Here is a 22,251-nt window from a genome sequence, read left to right on the forward strand (position 1 = left end):
GCCACGATGCATGCAAATGCATGCAACACGGATAGGTGTACAGGCATTTTTTGTAACAGCATGTCAGTTCGCTTGATGAAGCGACTTAGAATAGTACCGACACTAAAGACCAATCCGCACTTTACGAAAGTTATGTCCTTTGGCCGCCATCTTTGGGGAAAAACCCATAGGTTTCTCAAAATAGCCTTTGAAGTTTAGAGGTTTGTAACCTTGTCATTTGACAATAAAATTCCTTTTCCGTTGTGTATTTTGATTGCCCCATTATATGGGACAACCCATACATCGAATGAATAAATTAAAGTCAGCGAGATTTTATCACAGGACGCCCAAATATTTGGGAGCATAAAGAAGGAAAAAGTTTGTTCTTTTTCCTTTTGACCTTTGGGTTGACCCCGCAAAGGGAAACAACTTTTGCAAAGTGCCATGCATGTGGATTGGACTAAGTATACTGACTAATTGCAATGTTTGCAGCGGGTTTGATTTAACACGTGTTGCTACAATTTTCTACGAATGTCGTTGTATTCGTAAACAACGTATTTTTTGTATTTGTGTTTCAATTGTCTCTGAATTTGTGCACTTCTATGAACTGTACTTTCAATGAGGAACATTAGTCACAATCCATATACGTTTCTCCCAAAATCAAAAAGGTTTAACAAATCATATGGGGTTTTCCTTTCGACAAACCACTTAAGTGATTAAGTGAGTAGATTTTTTGTTTTATTAGCTACCTTCTTGTACCATTCACAATTTGTGAATGAAAAAAACCATACCGTGGATTTGTAAGAACTCTTGATATCCTTTCGTAGAAAAATATTTAAATTTATTCAAATAAAAGACATAACCATGAACTGATTTGTATTTTCCTCGTTGCGTGAGTAATATGATATATATGGTACACATTAAACAAATAATACTCAAAACGTAATTCAACATAATATCTATGGTCACATTGCGGCTATTTCGTCGTCGTCTAAATCAAATTATTAAATGCTAGGATATAAGTATATATTTTATTGACACTGACTGAATTCATTTATCTTTATTTCATCACAGAAAAATGGAATACTTGAAGAAAAAGTGGTCAGTTTGGTTCCAAACATTAGGTGGTGACCACGACGGCGTAATATCCACGAAGGACATGGACATCTCCACCAAGAAGTTTGCGGAAATTAAGAAGGAATTAGAAAGCAGGGACAACTTAGGAGACAAGGGACCAGAGAGTGGGGAGTTTGACATCAAAAAATGGTGGAACGACTACATTTTCCGTAAGGGTCCCGAGGTGAAGATGACGAACAATAAATTCATGAATTCTCTCGCGGAGGCCTACCAAAAAGACAATGCTGCTTTCCGTAAGGAAATGGAGCGATGTTTCGAGGACATTGCAAACTTTCTCACACCCGACATGAAGCGAGATATTACCGAAAAGGAGTTTGCCGGTGGGTTCAAGGCTTTTAAGTTCGGCCAGGTAGACGAGGGAAAGATTAAGAAGGCATACAAGCTGTTCATGGCCGCCCATGAAAAGATCACCGTACAGTTGTTAGTTGACGCTTGGGTCCAGTTCACAGCAGATGTCGATCAAAGCAAACAGGATATCGTCATGGAAATTTATGGAAACTAACCGTTTGCTTTTGAACATTGAAATTGTACGATATATTTTAGTATTTTCACAATATAGTTAAAATGATAAAATGGCAAATGAATTATGAAAGGCACTACCCTGATCAAAGTATGGCTTTTGAGCACGAAAAAAAAGCAATTTCGATACATTTTGAAGTTTATGCTCTGTTGAAATAAGCTGAATGTGGCAAAACAAAACAACAATACAGTAAAACACGCTTATAACGAAGTTCCTGGGACGGGCAATTTAACTTCGTTATAAGCGTAATTCGTTATAACCGTCAAGTTTACAACATGAAATAGAGACTTGGGGAATAAAATTCACTTCGCTGTAAGCGTCAATTCATTATAAGCGTGTTCGCTATCACCGTGTTTTACTGTAAATCGTTTAAAGAATTCTTGAATCGGTGTCAGCTTTTCAGTTTAAGATTGATTTGAAGATGATATAATGAAATATCTTGAACTGATCATTATTATACTGCACACACTTCATTTTAAACTTATACATGTGAAATTTTATTTTTGCATATATAATATCATAATTGTACATTTTATTTCTCTTATGGATAAAAAAATGACAATAACAAACTGTTCACCATCTCAAAAATCCATACAATGAAATACAAATTCAAGGCAGAGCAACACGGACCTCTAAAAAGATAGAGGTAGGATCAGGTGCGTAGGAGGAGTAAGCATTCTCTGCCTACCGGTCACACCCACTGTGTGCTCTTTGTCGTAATCGGGAAAAATGGAAAAGTCCTTAGACAATTAGGCGATTAATTATGGTCTAACAATTAGTATGAAAAATGTCAGTTAGCATGCAACCCAGTGGAAGATTGTATTTGCTGATAAGGTCGATGTATCGACCATAGAACTTACGAAAAGATTACTTCAAACAAGAGTGTTTTATCAACTTGTTTGTCAGAAGCTTTCCTCGCCTTAAAAACTGTTCATAGGAAGAGCATGCCTAAATGTATCGAATTAACTGAGAGACAAAAACACAATATGCAGGTGATTAAGGTATATTGCTACATATGTGAGGAAAGTTGACAATAGAGAATTTGAAGTTACCGCGTTTATTATTCTACATTGGCAATTTCGCCACATATGATTCTCATATGTAATTGCCTTTCATATGAGAATCATATGATAATCATATGTGTATCATATGCATATTGAATCATATGAGTATAATATGTGGCAGATCATAAGAGAATCATCTGAACACTCATATGTGGATCATGTGAAGCAATATACATATGATTCACATATGAAAATTCCTTCATATGATGATCATATATATAACACAAGTGTATTTATATGAGAATCATGTGAAAGAAATTTGTAAATAATTTCATGATATTTTTTAGTGTTTATAAAAATATTTCTTTATTTGTTATTTATTAATTTTTTTTATTTTTTTTTAATTTTTTAATTTTATTTTGCATATTATTAATATAATCAAATTTGAACAACATTATTTAATGTTTACATATCCTGTTACGTTGTATAAGCCGTACTTAGGTTTAATGTACAATAATGACACAGCTACATGTAAGCATGTAGTACATATGTGTTGGCAGACATGCGTCTTAAAAGAATTAATTTTAAAGTATATGTTACATATGTACGTATCCACATTTATCCTTCTTAGAACGAATAAGTAACTCTGAGAAAAAAAATAATTCATCCAAAAAAATAAAAAAATTAAATGGTCACTTACATACATGTGGACAGGATCAGGTGGTAAACTTAGCCAAAAGTATGTTTTTATAATTTTTCCTGCTCTAACTGACCTGTTTTCTACAAGAGGCAATTTAACTTATTTATTTATTTGATCAACATATTAAAGGGGCATGGTCACGATTTTGGTCAAATTTTATTTTTCGATTTCTATTGCTTATAATGCTTCAGTCAGCATTTCTAATAATCAAATAAAATTTGATAGTTATTCGCAGAGTTAAAAGCAAGATAAAGGGCTCACAATTCTTTGTCATGTAAACAAGGCTCGTGCCCTGTTTTTGTTTACATAGATTCAATATATCAGTAACAAATCTTTTTCCAGCTTATTTTTCTATCTTTTTATTTATTTTAGGCAAGGATAAACAATTCCTAACGTTTAATACATTCGTTTTAAGTTTAAAACTGAAATTTTTATTTCAGCGTTCATAATGTAAAACAAACGCTTTGTTTACATAGCGAAGAATTTCAAGCTCTGTAACTCGCTTATAACTCAACAAATGACACTCAAATTTAGGGTGCCTATTAAAAATGCCTTTCTGAAGCATTGTGAATATTAAAATCGGAAAATAATTTTTGACCCAAATCATGACCATGCCCCTTTAAGCTGGAAGCACTCAGTTATAGTAAGTTCTATTTTTTGGTATTCTTGAACATTAATAAATAATTTAATAGATAATAATAATATTTTCTGTTAATTGGTACATTTGGCTAATTCTACTTTTTGAGGTTATAATACTTTATTTATGAAAGAATGGACGTATTTTATAAATTATCCCAGTAATTCATACTTTTGATATCTAAGCTATAGTATCTCATTTATAATATATGTGAAAGGTTAGTTATTGTTACCATATTTAATACTTGTAGTTAGAGAGTACTACCATGATCAGATTAATCAGGATTGTGAAACCTTGTTCCATAAACAGGTGATCGTTGCAAACTTATATTTTCATATTTATTATATGTACCTTGATATAATGTAATCTACAAATGAGCTACATTGAAAGTTTGTTTAATTAAATATTGATAATGATATAGAGCATATTTCTATATTTTTGTAAATTGTGTTCAAGGGCAGTAACTCTTCTTGACCCTGAAATTATGATGCATTATAATCAGAATTTCATGAATATGTAATTGAATATGATTGTATATTTTTATGCTGAACCTTATTGTAAACATTGATCCTTTTTATGCTGATATCTATTAATTATATTACAGGGTTTAATCCTTTAAATCCATGTATCTGAATAAATGAAGAACTATTAAGTGGACTTGCTTATATTTGGGACAACCCAATATCACACTTATTGTTAGGATTATTGAAAAGTTTATTTTTTATGGTTTTTGATTGCTGAGTGCTCACCAGAAAGCATGTTTCAACTAAGCAAAACTGCACACAAAGATATATACACAAATTCTGGGTTTAAAAGGATTTCAAAGGTAGCATATTTGTCAACTTTCTGATAACTGTAAATTGCATTACAAGTTCATAACATTTCATTCATGGTAATTTAAAGCACTACTTGTATTTTAAAGAACCAGTAACATTGTATTATTTTTAATGTGAATCAGGCTTTGGGCGAATTACATTGTAAAGTAATGCATTACATTACCATTACTTCATGAATTTGGGCATTAAATTACCATTACTTGATTTTCTTGAAGTAATGCATTACATTACCATTACATGAGTAAAGTAATGCATTACCATTACCATTACTTTGTTTTAAAAAAGCAAAGCTAATAAAGAGTTTTCGCAAATGTTTCAAATATAAAACACTCTTTAACATATCTACAGGTTCATGCTCAATATCAGGTTCAAATTCAATGACTATACAAGAGTCATTCTTTATTTTCTCAATATATAATCATCTTGTGGCATTATGAACAACATACGTATTACATAAGTAAAATGATATTTATAGACATTTGGCATGATACAATGTAGGATACGAAATAGAGACACAGAATAACATGCATAACAAAAAACAATTTATGAAATAATGTTGCGGTTATTGAAAGCTAAATTGAGATATTTATATATAAATAGAGATTACACAAATCTTTATAATTTTGGACACTTAATTGTAATAATTCATAAACAGATGGTTTTTCCCAGTTATATTTCTTAAGATACGATGTTTTAATCGTATTTCTTTCTACTGAGGGCACTTTAAGACAAAAGATTGCTTTTGCACTTTATGATCGAAGTTTAAAAGGGTTCATCTTTTAACTGCATCTTGTTAGTTTGAAAATCTTCCCAGCTATACTAAATAATTTTTTTACAGGAGCAGTCGAAGCTTGGACTGAAAAGTACTGTTTGAAGATCTTTATCTTAGGATATATTAAGTGCAATAATAGCAAAAATACATGAAACTTGTATTTTCTATCAGTCCAAACTAATGTACAGTGTACTTAATATTAGAGAGAGAGAGAGAGAGAGAGAGAGAGAGAGAGAGAGAGAGAGAGAGAGAGAGAGAGAGAGAGAGAGAGAGAGAGAAATAAGTAAGTACATGTATAATTATTTTCAAATGGGTTATAATATTGGAAGTGATAGTTATTTTCATTATGGATGGACAGTGTATTCATTTTGCTTTTAAAGGTGCATGCCTGTCTCCTATTCTATTGGGACATAGCGAAGGTAAGGGAATTGGGGTGTTTAGCACTTCTTATAACAATAGAATGTTTTGATACTTAGATTATCCTGGGGGGCATAGTGTGTTGTTGACACATGTCTTATTGAAATGCAAACTAATTGAAGTAAATTGTTTAAATGATTAAAAACTCTTAATAACAACACTCTTAAAAATGTTATGAAATTGTGCTGTTATATTTAGTAATATCAACAATTCAAAAATGTATTTTGAAAAATCTTTTTTAATAATACAATCAAAACATTTTTATCTCAAGAATTCTTTCTTTCTTCTTTAAAAATAAATTTAATCAAATTCAATTTCAACTATTCATTTATTCATCACATTTTTAAAAGTGAACATGCATAAATAAGCATAGTAATGCAAAGTAATGCCATGTAATTCCAGCATTACACTAGATTTTGGAAAGTAATTAATTACATTACCATTACTTGTAATGCTAATTTTGTGGCATTACACATTACTAGCATTACTTTGAAAACATGTAATGCATGCAATGCATGCAATGCATTACCATTACATTTAGCATTACCCCAAGCCTGATGTGAATACTTTGAGATGTTTTGATAATATCTTGTGTGTTGATTTTTTAAATTTTTTTTTAACGAAGAATAGTTATGTACCACTATGTTCAGTAATTGTTCAATTATTTATTTTAGTAAATTGTTAAAAAAGGATCATGTGCACTACAATCTTAAGCTTTAAAGTGACTTAATTATTCTGAGGGATTCATTAGTCCAGACTTTTGCTTAAGGTAAGTATTATATAGCTGCTATCAAAAAAATTGTTTTTTTCATTCAGTTCCAAATAAATTCAAGAGTTATTGAGAGATTCAAGATCATGAGCATATGCAAAAGTCATTAAAAATAAACTAATGAAGTCTACTATGTTTTAGGTGAGTTGCTTTATTCTCATTTATAATAAGTTGATTTAAAGATGTTTGGAATATTGTACATTACAAATTACACTGAGTCTAGTTTTTAAAATATTTTTTCATCATTTTGAAGGGACCATATATTCTAAAGAAAATTTAGTCTGCAACCAAGGAGATACTGAAGAATTATAAAGAGATACTTATTCTAAGAATATTCTGGCCATTATTCTATTTCATGACCATGGACAGCAAGCAGATAAACAAGAGAACAGAATTAAAACATGAAATTCAGAGATTTCTAAACAAGCGCTGGACATTGCTTTTACTCAATTTTTAGCTTTGATGATGACTTTAATGATTTTTGGTATATGTACTCATGATATGACCTCATTGGTATACATGACAGTACTTATACATTTATGAAATCAATTGTCCAATAATTTGTATTCTTAAGTAGAATATATGTATCGACAAATGCTTATAACTTTTTTTTTCTATTTTCTTTGAATAATTTCATTATGTGTACTGTGTAAAATAAGCTATTTCTTTGTATGGAAAACAAGACATTTTAGGGATAAATCTGTAGAATAATATGCTTGTGCCTACAAACTTTAGAAATATATTGATAAATTTTATCTAAAGCAGAAATACCTTATTTTCTGTGTGCACAAGTGTATATTTTCCTTTTGATAAATATGAAAAAAAACCACATATGCATGTTTCATATGATTTGCATATGATGCCCCTTTCATATGATTCCCATATAAAAATAACTTCCAACACACATAAAAGTTTCATATGTTAATCATTTGAAAGGGCTATCATATGTAAATCATATGTAAATCATATGTGAATCATATGTGGATCATATGATTTGTCACCTATGATTAACATATGATCCACATATGATTCACATATGTGAATCATATGTGGCGAAGTTGCCTGTGTATATCAATTATTAATTAAATCAATTTCAATCTCTCTGCTATGATTTTATTTAAAAAAAAACCTGCATTTTTGGGCATTTTAATGGACTTGGTATTGCCAATTTTTCAGGTTTGGTTAAAGTTTTTCATAGTAGTACTCAAGTTAAAAAATGATCTTCTCATCTTCCAAAACATAGCCTAGTCTCTAATGTCGACAGATACCACTTCTTTCCCATTTCCTGCGCTGTCATAAAATGATGATTTTCAGCAATGATATAGAAGTGATATAATTTAACGTCTTTACTTGGGCTAATCAATTAGGATCATTTTTTTTGTTAATCTGTGTTAATGGATTTCAAGGCCAAACTACAATTAGTAATTCTAAATTAGTGATTTACCAAAATAGATACATATGTATTAAATATATGTAAATGATTGTGTATTGGTCAAGCTATGATACTTATGGGACACCATGAGATTATACACATGTAATTTGGATGGAGGTATTACATCATAACCAAATTAACGTATAATAATTTTTTTTTCAAAATTGTTCAACAATTCACGAATCATTATTTTGGAAAAAGAAATGACAAGGAAGAAAATGTTAAAGCCTCGGAGATTTCAAACTCATGAGGTGCAAATTTAAATGAATAGAAACACTTATTTTTTTGTATTCTACTACAGTTATTGCCGAGATCAAAGAGATGCCGCGGACATTATTCTCCAATATACCACGAACGTCATCAGTAAATTATCAGATCAGAAATACCTATTTGTCTCGCACTGACTATGAAAGTACAACTTCAAACCGTAAAAAGTTTTAAAACCATGTCAGTTTCACGTGTTAGTTCCAGTCAAAACGATGTGTATTGCCTCAAATGTTTATTTTTAAGAGATCAATGCGGCTGTTCCTAGCACCTCCCTAGCATTTTTTTACTGCATGTTTTTACATAAAATATGTATCGTGTAGTAGTAATAATCGTATTAAATTGCCTTTATAATATTAGGAACATGATTCAAAGATATTTTATAAATAAGATAAGAGTATTAAAAAACCAAAGAAATTTCTGTCGTCTGCATGTGATTCCTTTGATCGATACACATGTAAACATTACCAACAAAACCATTAGGGTTACACGGAACAGCCGTCAAAATGACCTAGATCGTCTCTCTATAGGAGAAACGATCCGTAGAAATACTGGGCTGTTAGTAGAATAGAAATAAAGTTCTTGTTATCGTGAATGTTGCAGGATAACCTCCTCGGTCTCGAAATGTTGTTTGAAATATAAAAGCCTCGGCTAACGCCTCGGCTTTTATATTCTGCAACATTCACGAAAACTCGTACTTTATTTCTTAATTACAGGTGGGTCTTACAAGTAGAGAGATAATGTAATGTTTGAAAGAAAACCTTCATGTCCTTCTTGGTGAAGTTGTTAGTCAATTATTAATAAATGTTCACTATTTTAGTAATGCAGTGCATATGTACTTATATGATGTTAATTAACTGATGTCCTCTGTATATATCTCTAGAAATATGATATTTGCATTTTATTTTAAAATTAATTTATATGATTTATTGTTGAGTATCTTATATCTACAGGGTATGAGACTTACATGTATCATATTAAATGCAAGTCATATCATGATGCTTATATGATAGTATTGTTTAATTAGTATTGATGTTTTCTGCTGATCCTATGACTTTGTATACATCTTGATTCCTTGAAAATATTTGTATTAGGAATAAAATTAAAAAAAACAAAATCTATTACCTATCAATGGTTTTAGGAAATGTAAGGACACAGCAGAGAGAGAGAGAGAGAGAGAGAGAGAGAGAGAGAGAGAGAGAGAGAGAGAGAGAGATATTCCCAGACTAATGCTGGAATCCCAAAAGGGGTTTAAAGATTAACATAGAAATATGTTATTATGAAAATGTTAAAAAATTTGTACATTGCTACATTTTGTGAGATAACTATGCAACTACCATCAAATAATGTAGATTCTAAATTATTAAAATCGTAACCCGGACTAATATTGGGGCCCCCTAGAGGGGTTCGAAGTTTAACGAAGAAAGATATAGGGAAAATGACTTAAAAGCTATAATAAAATGTTCAGGTGAGCGATGTGGCCCATGCACGGGTCTCTTATTCTCCCCTGGCACCTACCGACTTTTTAACCGATAAATTTAGATATTCCTATATATACAAGACTTAGTGTTGGTATAATGATAATATAAAAAAATTGTCGTGGTGAGAGGGGCGGAACAAACTTTACTCTTGATGGTTTTGCCGTCAAAGCACGTGTGCAGGAGATCATGACCGGGCAGAGCGATGTCCGTATTATTAAGAAAGAGTCGTATTGTAAGAACATAGGCGTCAGAACTGGGAGGTGGGGGTGGGAGCTAGGGGAACGTTGCCCCCCCCCCAACCTTTTTTTTGCAAATTATTAGGAATTTCATGATTTTGGGAAAACACTTTTTGGCAGGTAAGAGTTCTAGGTATACTAACCCCCCCCCCCCCCGGCTTAGGATTATCATGATTTAGGGAATTAGTTTTTTAGCTCACCTGAGCTGGAAGCTCAAGTTAGCTTTTCTGATCAAAATTTGTCCGTTGTCTGTCGGCGTTGGTATTGGCGTTAGCGTTGTTGTAAACTTTTCATATTTTCATCTTCTCAAGAACCATATTTCAACCAAACTTGGCACACTAGGTGAAGAGGATTCAAGTTTGTGGAAATAAAGGGCAACATCTTCTTTCAAGGGCAGATAATTTAGATATATTGAAAATTTGTTGGTATTTTTCAAAAATCTTCTCAAAAACTATAAGGCCAGAATAGTGTAACTTGTACTGAAGCATCCTCAGGTAGTGTAGATTCAAGTTTGTTCAAATTATGGTCCCCGGGGGTAGGATGGGGCCACAATGGGGGATGGATTTTGATATAAGAGTGTATGGAGAAAATCTTTAAAAATCTTCTTCTCATAAGTTTTTTTGACATGAAAGCTTCAACTTGTGTGGAGGCATCCTTAGGTAATGTAGATTTAAGTTTCTTCAAACCATGGTCCCTGTGGGTAGGGTGGGGCCACAATGAGGGGTCAAATTTTTGCATAGGAATATATAGAAAAAAGCTTAAAAAGTCTTTTTAAAAACTATTTGGCCACAAAAGCTCAAATTGGAGTTGAAGCATCTTCAGATAGTGCAGATTCAAGTTAATTCAAATCATGGTCCTTGGGGGTAGGGTGGGGCCACAATGGGGGGGGGGGGGAGGGTCAAATATAGTATAGATTCAAGTTTGTTCAAATCATGGTCACCGGGGGTAGGATGGGCCACAACAGGGGGATGAACTTTTGCATAGGAATATTTAATGTAGTGAAATTCTTTTAAAATCTTCTTCTTACAAACTTTTAGGCAAGAAAGGCTCAAACTTTTGTGGAGGCATCCTCAAATAGTGTAGATTCAAGTATGTTTAAATCATTGTCCCCAGGGGTAGGGCGGGGTAAAAAGGGGGGGGGGGTGAATTTTTACATAGGAATATATAGAGAAAATCTTTAGAAATATTCTGGGAAAGTTTTTAGTCCAAAAAGCAGTAACTTGTGTGAAAGTACGGGTTGTGAAGATTAAACTTTGATCAAGACATGATTCCCTAGAGAATAGTGGAGCCCCAATGGAGGGGGGGGGGTGTATAGAAATAGAAGAAAATCTTCTTACGGGTACAACAACAAAAGAGGCTTGATATTTACCATTTTAATATGTTGAAAAAAATCGGTAGATCTAAAAAAATATGAGTAAGGTCTACTTTACTAAGTTGTCGAGATATTTTGATTTTGATACTGTAATGCTTATTTAATCAGAGTTACGGATATTGTTGCTCAGGTGAGCAATGTGGCCCCTGGGCCTCTTGTTTTTGCCTGTCAAGATTTTTAATGATTAGTTCAAACCCCCCCCCCCCCCACTTTCAATTTACTTCCGACGCCACTGAATAACGATAAATTTACTAGAGCAAAATTTCAAATAAGTGTAGAGAAAGCTCATTCATTGTTAACAAGGGGAAACACACACTCCAATTTGATAATGCTGATACATGCATTGGCGGAAATCGAAAAACCCACTATGTTTCTAGAAAAAGATTTCGAATTTCCATTAGATAATTGACACAAACCACATTTACATAGTATGGTGACATATTTTTGCCCCGACATGCAAGATGAATTATGTCAACATGCAAGATAATTATGTCAACATGCAAGATAATTATGTGTATATGCAAATAACTGAAATCTTTAAAGAGAACCTGATTTTTATTTAGGTAAATCACTTAATTACTTACGCCCGTATCTGACATAATTATTTTGCAAGTCAACATAAATAAGTCGCATGTTGTGATGAATATTGTGCATTTTTCATCTAATATAATGTATGATACGGCATAAGTAAATGATTTTACCCATTTAAAAATTAAATTACTCAAAAGGATGTGTAACTTGCATGTCAACATAATCATTTTGCACGTCGACATAATTATCTTGCATGTTGACATTATTTTTCTGTATGTTGACATAATTTATCTTGCATGTAGAAGGCAGAAATATGCCTCCATTGTTCCCGATTAAAACACAAACCACTTCCTTTTTGTGCAGAGAAGGTTTCTTGTGCTGATACGGCTGAGCTAGAATATAAAGTAGGTTTTTTTAAATAGTATTTTTCCTATAAATTTCAATGAATGTACCATCATGGATATTTTTCTTATTGTAAATAAATGCTACATATACTTTGATTTAACACATGTTGCTACTATTTTCTACGAATGTCGTAGTATTCGTTAACAACTATTCTTTTGCATTCGTGTTCTTAAAGGTAATATGAAACGATTTTTAACACTATGATTTTCTTTCATAAATATAAAGCTTGGTATAAACAAATGTTAAAATACGTGATGTAAGATGTTTTTGCCTTTGCATTACTGAGAAATAACCGTAAAAACTGAGCGCCTGAAAAAATTCTTCCCCGCTTATCGTTCTTGATTTTGTGGATTTATGGCGTCACACAGACCCACCGATGTAAACAATGCATCAAAACTAGTCTAATTTTACAGTAGTTTTTCGATTAAATTTTAGTAATTTTTGCATATATGAACGTGTCTTTCTTTTCAAATGAGATCATTTGATTTCGTAGTACAGATGACTTAGTTTTAATTGGTCGTTATAATGAATAAATCTAATATCAGCTTCACACCAGAGTAAAATCATGATGAAGATCCCGTACTGCATTGGAAATTTAACGAAGGAAATGCTTCAATTTTAACACCTTATCCTTTTAAAATAGAAACATCATTTTTTTTTTCGGTACGTATAATGATTAAGCTACATTTAAAGGGAATTAAAGCATTTTAATTGATTTGATTTATTTTGTCACATCAAAAAGTATAAGGCAGGCCAATGAAAATGTTTGAGGCATTGTGTACATTGTTTGTATTTAAGAGCTGCTGTAAAATGCCGCAAAATTATTCCAAATTTTTTTTTTGAAATGATATGACTTTCTGACTTATTGATATATACATGTAGCAATATCTTTGGAAAATACTTTGTGTACACGTGTATTAACGATTTCTTAAATTAGTTCGCGGAAATATGGCATTAAAGGATTTAGAAATGTATCGGTAAAATAAATCGGTTGTTTGATAAATATAGTTGTGAACGAATGCGAAGATAATCAAGAGATTTTTATTAAGAACAAGCATCAATAATGATAAAAAAAAAGAAAGAAAAAATGCGGAAGAAAGTGAGATAGAAGGGATCTGTGAGTAAACACCGCATATACACGTTGTAAAATCAAAACACCGCACATACAAGTACACGTTTCAAAATCAAAACATTTGAAGAAATTTTTCTTAGACTAAAAATAATTAAATGGTAACATATTTGTAAATTTGAAAACGAAACAAACAATTTAATCGTGAAGCGAATGAAGCACCACGAGGCCTATAAGTTGTTTAGAAAAAAAAATCTTAATGAATTGCATGAACGTGCAAATGGGAAAAAACGATCAGTTATTTTTGAATTTATCAATTTCATTAAAAAGATCAAAATAAAACACATATACATGCATATATTAAAATCATATTATACTTGCATGTTGATCTATGAAGAAAATCATTCATTCTCCGTGCAGTCTCGAAACTGAATATGTATACACGCTAATAAATATAAACGCACACGATTTCATTTCTTGAGAGAAAAAATACTGACGTGGTTGTTATTGTATAATTATACAAGTTTTTATATAACATAGTATTTTTTTCTTTTAAAATGCTGCAAAATGACATGGATATTTGTATTCGCAACATAGCTTTATAAGGCTATTGGGTCTTACTGACGTCATAAGCAAGGGAGGTAAGCCGCGTAAGTCAATGTTCCTTTTCCCAATTAAGTGATCGACCGACTGTGGCGCTCAATCCAAAAAACAATGTCAGTCGTATTAAATAGGCACTTATGAACTCATTCCCGTATATAACTCAATATGGTCAGGATATCGTTTCATATGACCTTTAAATGTCTCTGAATTTGTGCACTTCTATTACTTTCAATGAGGAACATTAGTCACACTCCAGATACTTTTCTCCCATTTAAAAATCAAATTCCTCTAAAAGGATGTGTAACTTGCATGTCAACATAATTATCTTACATGTCAGCATAATTATCTTGCATGTTGACATAATTTATCTTGCATGTAGGGACAGAAATATGCCACCATAGTTACCGAATAAAACAGAAACCACTTGTTTTTCGTGCAGAGAGGGTTTATTGTGTTGATATGGCAAAGCGAGAATCTAAGGTAGTTTTTTTTTAAATAGTTTATTTTGACTATAAATTTCTATGAATGTACCAGCATGGTTTTTTTTTTCTAATTGTGAATCAATGCTACCTATTCTTTGCAGGTAGTAACAATTATCAAGAATGTATTTAAGTCCCTTGTAACAACCGTTAATAATGATACAACGCCGTTTAATGCTATAAGGAGCAATACGCGTTGTAATTGCAACACCTAATGCTAAATAGTATTTCATTTATTATACAAGTGAATTATTTCTGAACAACAGTCCTTGTATCTCTTTTGAAATTTATTTTTAAATTTAAGAATAGATAAAAGCTATGAATAAAATGAAGCCTAATATTTTTTGGACATAATTCTTAATATGATGCATCATTCAGAGATGCATCAACTGACTAATCCTAATATCTTTGGTCTCAACGAATCAGAAATAAAAATAAATGGAAAATTAACTACTACCAAATATTCACAAAAAATAAGGTATCACTGTAACCTTGCTATGATAATATGAATATGTGAGGGTGCTTACATAATGATATACTAAACATAGCATTGTATCGGTTAACTCATAGGCAGCTGCCCGCCCAAAATTTTTATAACCGAATTTTTACTACGGAAACCCAGTTTAAAAGTATAACAAGTCCACTTGACTTTCAAGTGTTTACATGTCTTGTATCTGAACATTTAAATCGTTCAGAGATTAAAACTTAGCCAGTAAAGTTTGTTTTACAAAAACCCCACAATATGCACTGAAATATTAATTTTTTTGTTTGACTTAGGCACTATACTAGTCATTACTTTTCTGCAGCCCGGTGAACAGAGTGTTTATCAGAGTGTCTATCTATCTATCTATCTATCTATCTATCTATCTATCTATCTATCTATCTATCTATCTATCTATCTATCTATCTATCTATCTATCTATCTATCTATCTATCTATCTATCTATCTATCTATCTATCCTTTATGAAGATTTATCATTAATGCAGAACTTGAAAATACAGTACGGGTACATGTTATATTAAAATAACCCATTACTAATGGGAAATCAAACGGTGTTATTTGATTGAAGACTGCTTTCAATTTTACAATTTCGTATCATTAAAGGCTCGACACCTAATGATAACAAGCGGTTGACTGAGAGTGTAGATATTTGCTTGTTTCAATAAGCGTTACGGCTGCTGTGCATTTGTGACGCTGAATGATACAATTCCATCATTAAGCGGCAATATATCATAAGCCATTGGCGATGTCAACTTTTATGCAATATTTCAAAGCATGATAGGCGTTGCGATTGCACCGCTTCATGATATTTATATCATTAAGCGGTGTCAATGTATCATTAACAGTTTGATTAACATCATGATCAATGAAATCTTTAGAAGTGTGTCATACACCCCTACAATCTTCACTATTTAAGGTTCCTTAAGCCTTTCAAGCCTGTTGGACTGAAACTCAGTTTTATGTTCTATATAACTACTGTGATTTAAATTGAAAAACAAATCCCTGTATTGGCTAAAATAGTAAACAAAAATTAATAATTTAGAAGACTTGTAGAAGAGAAGTGCGCCTCGTGGATATTCTGAAGCTGAGAGGTTGCTTGTAGTTGTACGTACTAAATTTTGTTACTTGTATGTGTTGTTTGCAAGTAGTTTAAACACGCTTCTTTCGTAGGGTAATATCTTCCTTTTACAGCTTGCAGTTCAAGTTCAACCTGTATGATATATGAATGCGAAAATTACTTCAACAAATGTTAATAAATGTACATATGCGTTGATATTAAACATTTAACAGGAAACTGTACTCTTGAAGATTACATGTTTTTCGATAATAAACTTTAATTATATCTTACATAGAAACTAAAATGTTAGTACTAAAAAAATGCAAAAAGATAATGACACCAGGAAATAGGAAACCCTTTTCTTTTTACAGTCACAATACATAATTTGTTACTTCAATTTTTTTAAAAAGGAAGCTGATATGACCTATTTAGCAGGCATTTTAAATCTAGTATTTTTCGTATTCTGTATACTTTCTGTAGTTTGTGTCAACCATTGACCTGAGCACAAACTATTTAAATAAATTGTCGGCTATTTGGTCATCGGCTGATTGTAATTATCCTACTTTATACTAATTTTATACTCCAGGCTAAATCAGTATAACCTGTATATTACACAAAATCAATTTCAACTTATTTTGATGAGTTGCCAAGATGCATGTAAATTCATGCAAAGCATACGTGTACAGGCATTTTTGTAATAGCATGTCAGTTCGCTTGATGATACGACTTAAAATAGCACCGACACTAAAGACAATCCACACTTTACAAAAGTTATATCCTTTGGCCGCCATCTTTGGGATAAAAGCCATATGTTTCTCACAGTAGTCTTTGAAGTTAAGAAGTTTGTAACTTTGTCATTTGACAATAAAATCCTGTTTCCGTTGAGTATTTTGATTGCCCCATGATGGGGCTACCCACACATCGAATGAATAAATAAAAGTCAACGAGATTTTTACACAGGACGCACAAATATGTGGTAGCATAAAGAAGGAAACAATTATTTTTCCTTCTGACCTTTTAGTTGGCCCCGCAAAGGGAAACAATTTTTTTGCAAAGTGTGGACTGGACTAAGTATACTGACTAATTGCAATGTTTACAGCAGGTTTGATTTAACACGTGTTGCTACTATTTTCTACGAATGTCATAGTATTCGCTAACAATTATTCATTGTATTTGTGTTTCAAATGTCTCTGAATTTGTGCACTTCTATGAACTGTACTTTCAATGAGGAACATTAGTCACAATCCATAAACGTTTCTTCCAAAATCAAAAAGGTTAAACAAATCATTGTGTTTTCCTTTCAACAAACCACTTAAGTGATTAATTGAGTAGTTTTTTTTTTTAATTATCTATCCTCTTGTACCATTCACACTTTTGTAAGACGCAAATCATTGTCCTCAAACTATAAAAAAAAGTTTATACATAGCGAATTTTATTTTTTAAAGCCTAAATGAGTGGCATGCTAAATAAACATAAACTTTAGAAATGACAATTACTCAAGTTTTAAGTTGGCAAAAAAAAGTTTTGCACTTAAATTTTTGTATCCATATTACGAACATAACACTAACATTTTTTAAATGTTTATTAATTTAATAATTTTGTTTTATTTTGGAGAAGAAAATATCAACACCTAATTCAATAAATCAGTACATTTATTGTAAAACAGAAGATAATCTGAGAAAAGTGTTCCTTTATTTTTCTATATAAAAAATTGAAGCAATACATGGACTGCATGATCTAAAATGATTTGAAACACAAATTGAAAAGCGAAAATATGATTGCCACCCGGAGGATCAGAGAACTCTATCCACAAGCTTAGGGTTTAAATAACCAATAAAGTAATAAAGATAAGAGCTAGAGATGACGGTAAATCAAATGAATAATTCGATGTCATGGTAATTTAAATAAGCATCATTCTTTCAAATTCAGGCTGCTTCTAGAGATAAGAATGAAATATATTTGTGAATGAAAAATCAATTCTTCATAGTGAGGTATTCAATGAACGAGCGTAATTCTGTTTAACAATTTATTGGAAGGACAAACCACTCACATTTGCAGGATGTTTTCTTGCCCTTAGGAACAAGTTTTATCATCTCCGTTTGGAGGAAAAAGCGATTCGTTTTACCTTCCCTTTAAAATACTTGGTCCCAAATTGGGCACTTGTATGATTCTTGCAATAAACAAAGAAAACTTTTTATTGAAGGAGGTGGTAAAAAGGCCAGTTCCTTCAAACCAGGACTAGTATATATGGTTATGTTTTTTATTTGAATGAGTTTGAATATTTTTCTACGAAAGTACGATCACGATTTCTGACAAATCCACTGTATATTTCTGGTGTATATTTTTCATTATGTTGTTTTTTTTGTTACATGTTACAAATTAGAGCAGGCCTCGGGATCATGAAGCTTTTTATATATAAGGCCAAATTTCAATCATTCATAAAATGAATATTTATCATTAAATATACTCTACGTTTGTCAGTATTAACATAACATAGAGACTCATTTTAAAAGCATTTCATTTGTTCAGAGTTTTCAATCACAATACAATGTTTAAGTTTTCACTTTTGTCTTGGACTGCTTCATTATCGTGGGACTCGGTATCGTTACAGACGTCATCGATGGAAAAAGGAAACTGTGCTTCATTCAAAGAGATGTCACAGAGCACGTAAGTTTTATCAGTGAGAAAGTTTCCAATAAACCTCCATGAAGACTTCATCCCGACTAAGCCTCGAGAAATATATATATATCATCTGATTTGTATTTTTATCGTAGCGTGAGTAATATGGTACATATGATACACATGATACAAATAATACTCAAAACACAGAACAGTGCGTAATTTAATATCTATGGTCACATCGCGGCTGTTTCTTCGTCGTATAAATCAAATCATTAAATGCTATGATATTAGTATCTATCTTATTGACACTGACTGAATTCATTTATCTTTATTTCATCACAGAGAAATGGAATACTTGAAGAAAAAGTGGTCAGTTTGGTTCCAAACATTAGATGGTGACCACGACGGCGTAATATCCACTAAGGACAGGGACATCTCCACCAAGAAGTTTGCGGAAATTAGGAAGAAATTAGAAAGCGGGGACAAATCAGGAGACAAGAGACCAGAGAATGTAAAGTTTGACATCGAAAAATGGTGGAACGACTACATCTTCCGTAAGCTTAAGGGTCCCGAGGTGAAGATGACGAACGATGAATTCGTGAATTCTCTCGCAGAGGCCTACCAAAAAGACAATGCTGCTTTCCGTGAGGAAATGGAGCGATGTTTCGAGGACATTGCAAACTTTCTCACACCTGACATGCAGCGAAATATTACCGAAAATGAGTTTGCCGATGGGTTCAAGGCTTTTAAGTTCGGCCAGGTAGACGAGGAAAAGATTAATGACGCATACAAGCTGTTCAAGGCCGCCCATGAACAGCTCACCGTACAGTTGTTAGTTGACGCTTGGGTCCAGTTCACAGCAGATGTCGATCAAAGCAAACAGGATATCATCATGGAAATTTATGGAAACTAACCGTTTGCTTTTGAACATTGAAATTGTAATATATTTTAGTATTTTCACAATATAGTTAAAATGATAAAATGGCAAATGAATTATGAAAGGCACTACCCTTATCAAAGTATGGCTTTTGAGCACTTAAAAAAGCATTTTCGATACATTTTGAAGTTTATGCTCTGTTGAAATAAGCTGATTGTTTCAAATCAAAACAACAATAAATCGTTTAAAGAATTCTTGAGTCGGTGTCAGCTTTTCAGTTTAAGATTGATTTGAAAATAATATGATGAAATATCTACCACAAGCACTAAAAACTTATACATGTGAATTGTTATTTTCGCAAATATGATATCATAATTGTATATTTTATTTCTCTTATGGATGAAAAATGACAATAACAAACTGTCAACCATCTCAAAAATCCATACAAAGAAATACAAATTCAAGGCAGAGGAACAGGGACCTCTAAAAAGATAGAGGTAGGATCAGGTGCGTAGGAGGAGTAAGCATCATCTGCCTACCGGTCACACCCGCTGTGTGCTCTTTGTCGTAATCGAGAAAACCGGGAAAGTCCATAGACAATTAGGCGATTAATTATGGTCTAACAATTAGTATGAAAACTTTCAGTCAACATGCGACCCAGTGGAAGATTGTATTTGCTGATAATATCGATGTATCGACCATAGAACTTACGAAAAGATTACTTCAAACGAGAGTGTTGATAATCGTGTTTTATCAACTTGTTTGTCAGTAGCCTGCCTCGCCTTTAAACTGTTCATAGAAAGAGCATGCATTTGTGTATCTAATTAACTGAGAGACAAAAACACCATGGTGATTAAGGTATACTGCTACATAAGTAAGGAAAGTTGACAATAGAAAAATTGAAAAAATCAATTATTAATTAAATCAATTTCAATCTCTCTGCTCTGCCCTAATTAAAAAAAACACTAAACCTATTTTTGGGCATTTTAATGGACCTGGTGTTACCAATTTTTCAGGGTTGGTTAAAGTTTTTCATAGTAGTACTCAAGTTAAAAAATGATCATCTCATCTTCCTAAACATAGTCTAGTCTCCAATACCGACAGATACCTCTTCTTTCCCATTTCCTGTGCTGTCATAAAATGATGGTGTTCAGCAATGATATGGAAGTGATAAAATTTAACGTCTATACATGGGCTTATCAATTAGCTGCAGAAAAAGGCATACCGTAATATCCGGAATGAGGACGGAATAAAAAAAATCAGGTCTCTTCATATTATCTATGGATAACAACATTTTTAAGGAACTATGATTTTTGGAAAAATAATATTATGAGCTCGATGTACATTAAATCAAGAAAATAGATACAAAAAAATGCGAGTAAAGAATTCGATCCGCATCGGATATATCTTCTTAGATCTATAAAATTTTACATATTATGACTTTGTTTACAGATTTAACTATACATATACACGTAGTTTTATTATTGTAGTGTAAATGAAACAAATTGTTAAAGCAGTAAAGAGCTCGACTGATTAAAGAAAATATCCACAAAAGCATATCGCTAAACCATGAGTTTGATATAAGACCCCCCCCCCCCCCGAAAAAAGAATTAAACGGGGTCTGCCGGTCGGTGAATTAAATAATTGAGTTACACGTTATCATATAAGAAAAACACGTATTTTTATTATCTTAGTGTATGAAACAAAATGTTAAAGCAGTATAGAGCTCGGCTGAATAAAGAAAATATCCACAAAAGCATCATTATCGCTAAACAATGAGGTTGATACAAGACCCCCCCCCCCCCGAAAAAAGAAAAATTCAACGGGGTCTGCCGGTCGGTCAATTAAATAATTGAGTTACATATTATCAATGCGAAAACAAACTATTTAAAGACACTTGTTTTATGATTTCGATTTAGACATGAGTGTCGACATCCCTTTTTTCAAAAATAAAAATTCCAAAGATAAGGTTCAAATTAAAATGTGTATAAATTAATTTTTAAAAATGATTCATTTTGAAGGTAACATATAGAAATTAAAGTACTGAAAGTATTGACACGAGCTGATGCTTCAGAAATCAAACATTTATTGCCCCTTTTCTGCTCTCAATAAGCAGAAATTGAAATAAATAAAGTATATAAGTATCTTATTATACTAGGCCACAACATATCAAAGATAAAAAATCATGAATCGTGAAAGATCATTTATTAAAATTATATAGAGGAGCATATCTAAATATTCTTTAAATTGACTTCGACAGATCATTTTAAATTTCATTTTTCCTTTTTCTTTATGTTCAGAATGGATAATTTAAAAATTAAACGATACTTACAAAGTAGAAGTTTGATTGTAATTCTCCGAAGTATGCGTCAGTATTAGAGATCAGGTGAGATTGCAAAGCTATTCCCAGAATTCAATCTTAAAAGGTGCTGAGGCCACAAACAGAGACTCTCAATACAGGGTGGGTGCGGTGTGGCACCTGATCTCTAATACTGACGCATACTTCGGAGAATTACAATCAAACTTCTACTTTGTAAGTATCGTTTAATT

General features: G+C 32.1%; 2 protein-coding genes across 6 annotated transcripts in view; both read left to right on the forward strand.

Annotated features, from left to right (window-relative positions):
• The window catches only part of LOC105343596 (sarcoplasmic calcium-binding protein), a 58,752-nt gene extending 38,792 nt beyond the window's left edge, over positions 1–19,960 (forward strand). The window contains exons 1-4 of one of the 5 annotated variants that reach the window (XM_034473631.2): positions 12,441–12,491; positions 14,544–14,644; positions 18,814–18,869; positions 19,167–19,960. In XM_034473631.2, coding sequence (XP_034329522.2) covers positions 14,624–14,644; positions 18,814–18,869; positions 19,167–19,737 — 648 coding nt within the window. In that variant the 5' untranslated portion in view covers positions 12,441–12,491; positions 14,544–14,623 and the 3' untranslated portion in view covers positions 19,738–19,960. Of the gene's footprint in view, positions 1–12,392; positions 12,492–14,543; positions 14,645–16,198; positions 16,250–18,813; positions 18,870–19,166 lie in introns of those variants that run through there. The other 4 variants (XM_034473630.2, XM_011451012.4, XM_066070012.1 and 1 more) reach the window with 4 other exon arrangements.
• Positions 1,058–1,618, forward strand: LOC105335648 (sarcoplasmic calcium-binding protein). Its single transcript, XM_066070047.1, has one exon. The coding sequence runs from the start codon at positions 1,058–1,060 to the stop codon at positions 1,616–1,618; it is 561 nt and encodes a 186-aa protein (XP_065926119.1).
• Positions 19,961–22,251: the final 2,291 nt, after the last annotated feature.

The sequence above is a fragment of the Magallana gigas genome, chromosome 8, assembly GCF_963853765.1.
Source record: "Magallana gigas chromosome 8, xbMagGiga1.1, whole genome shotgun sequence".
In the NCBI taxonomy this organism is placed as follows: Eukaryota; Metazoa; Mollusca; class Bivalvia; order Ostreida; family Ostreidae; genus Magallana; species Magallana gigas.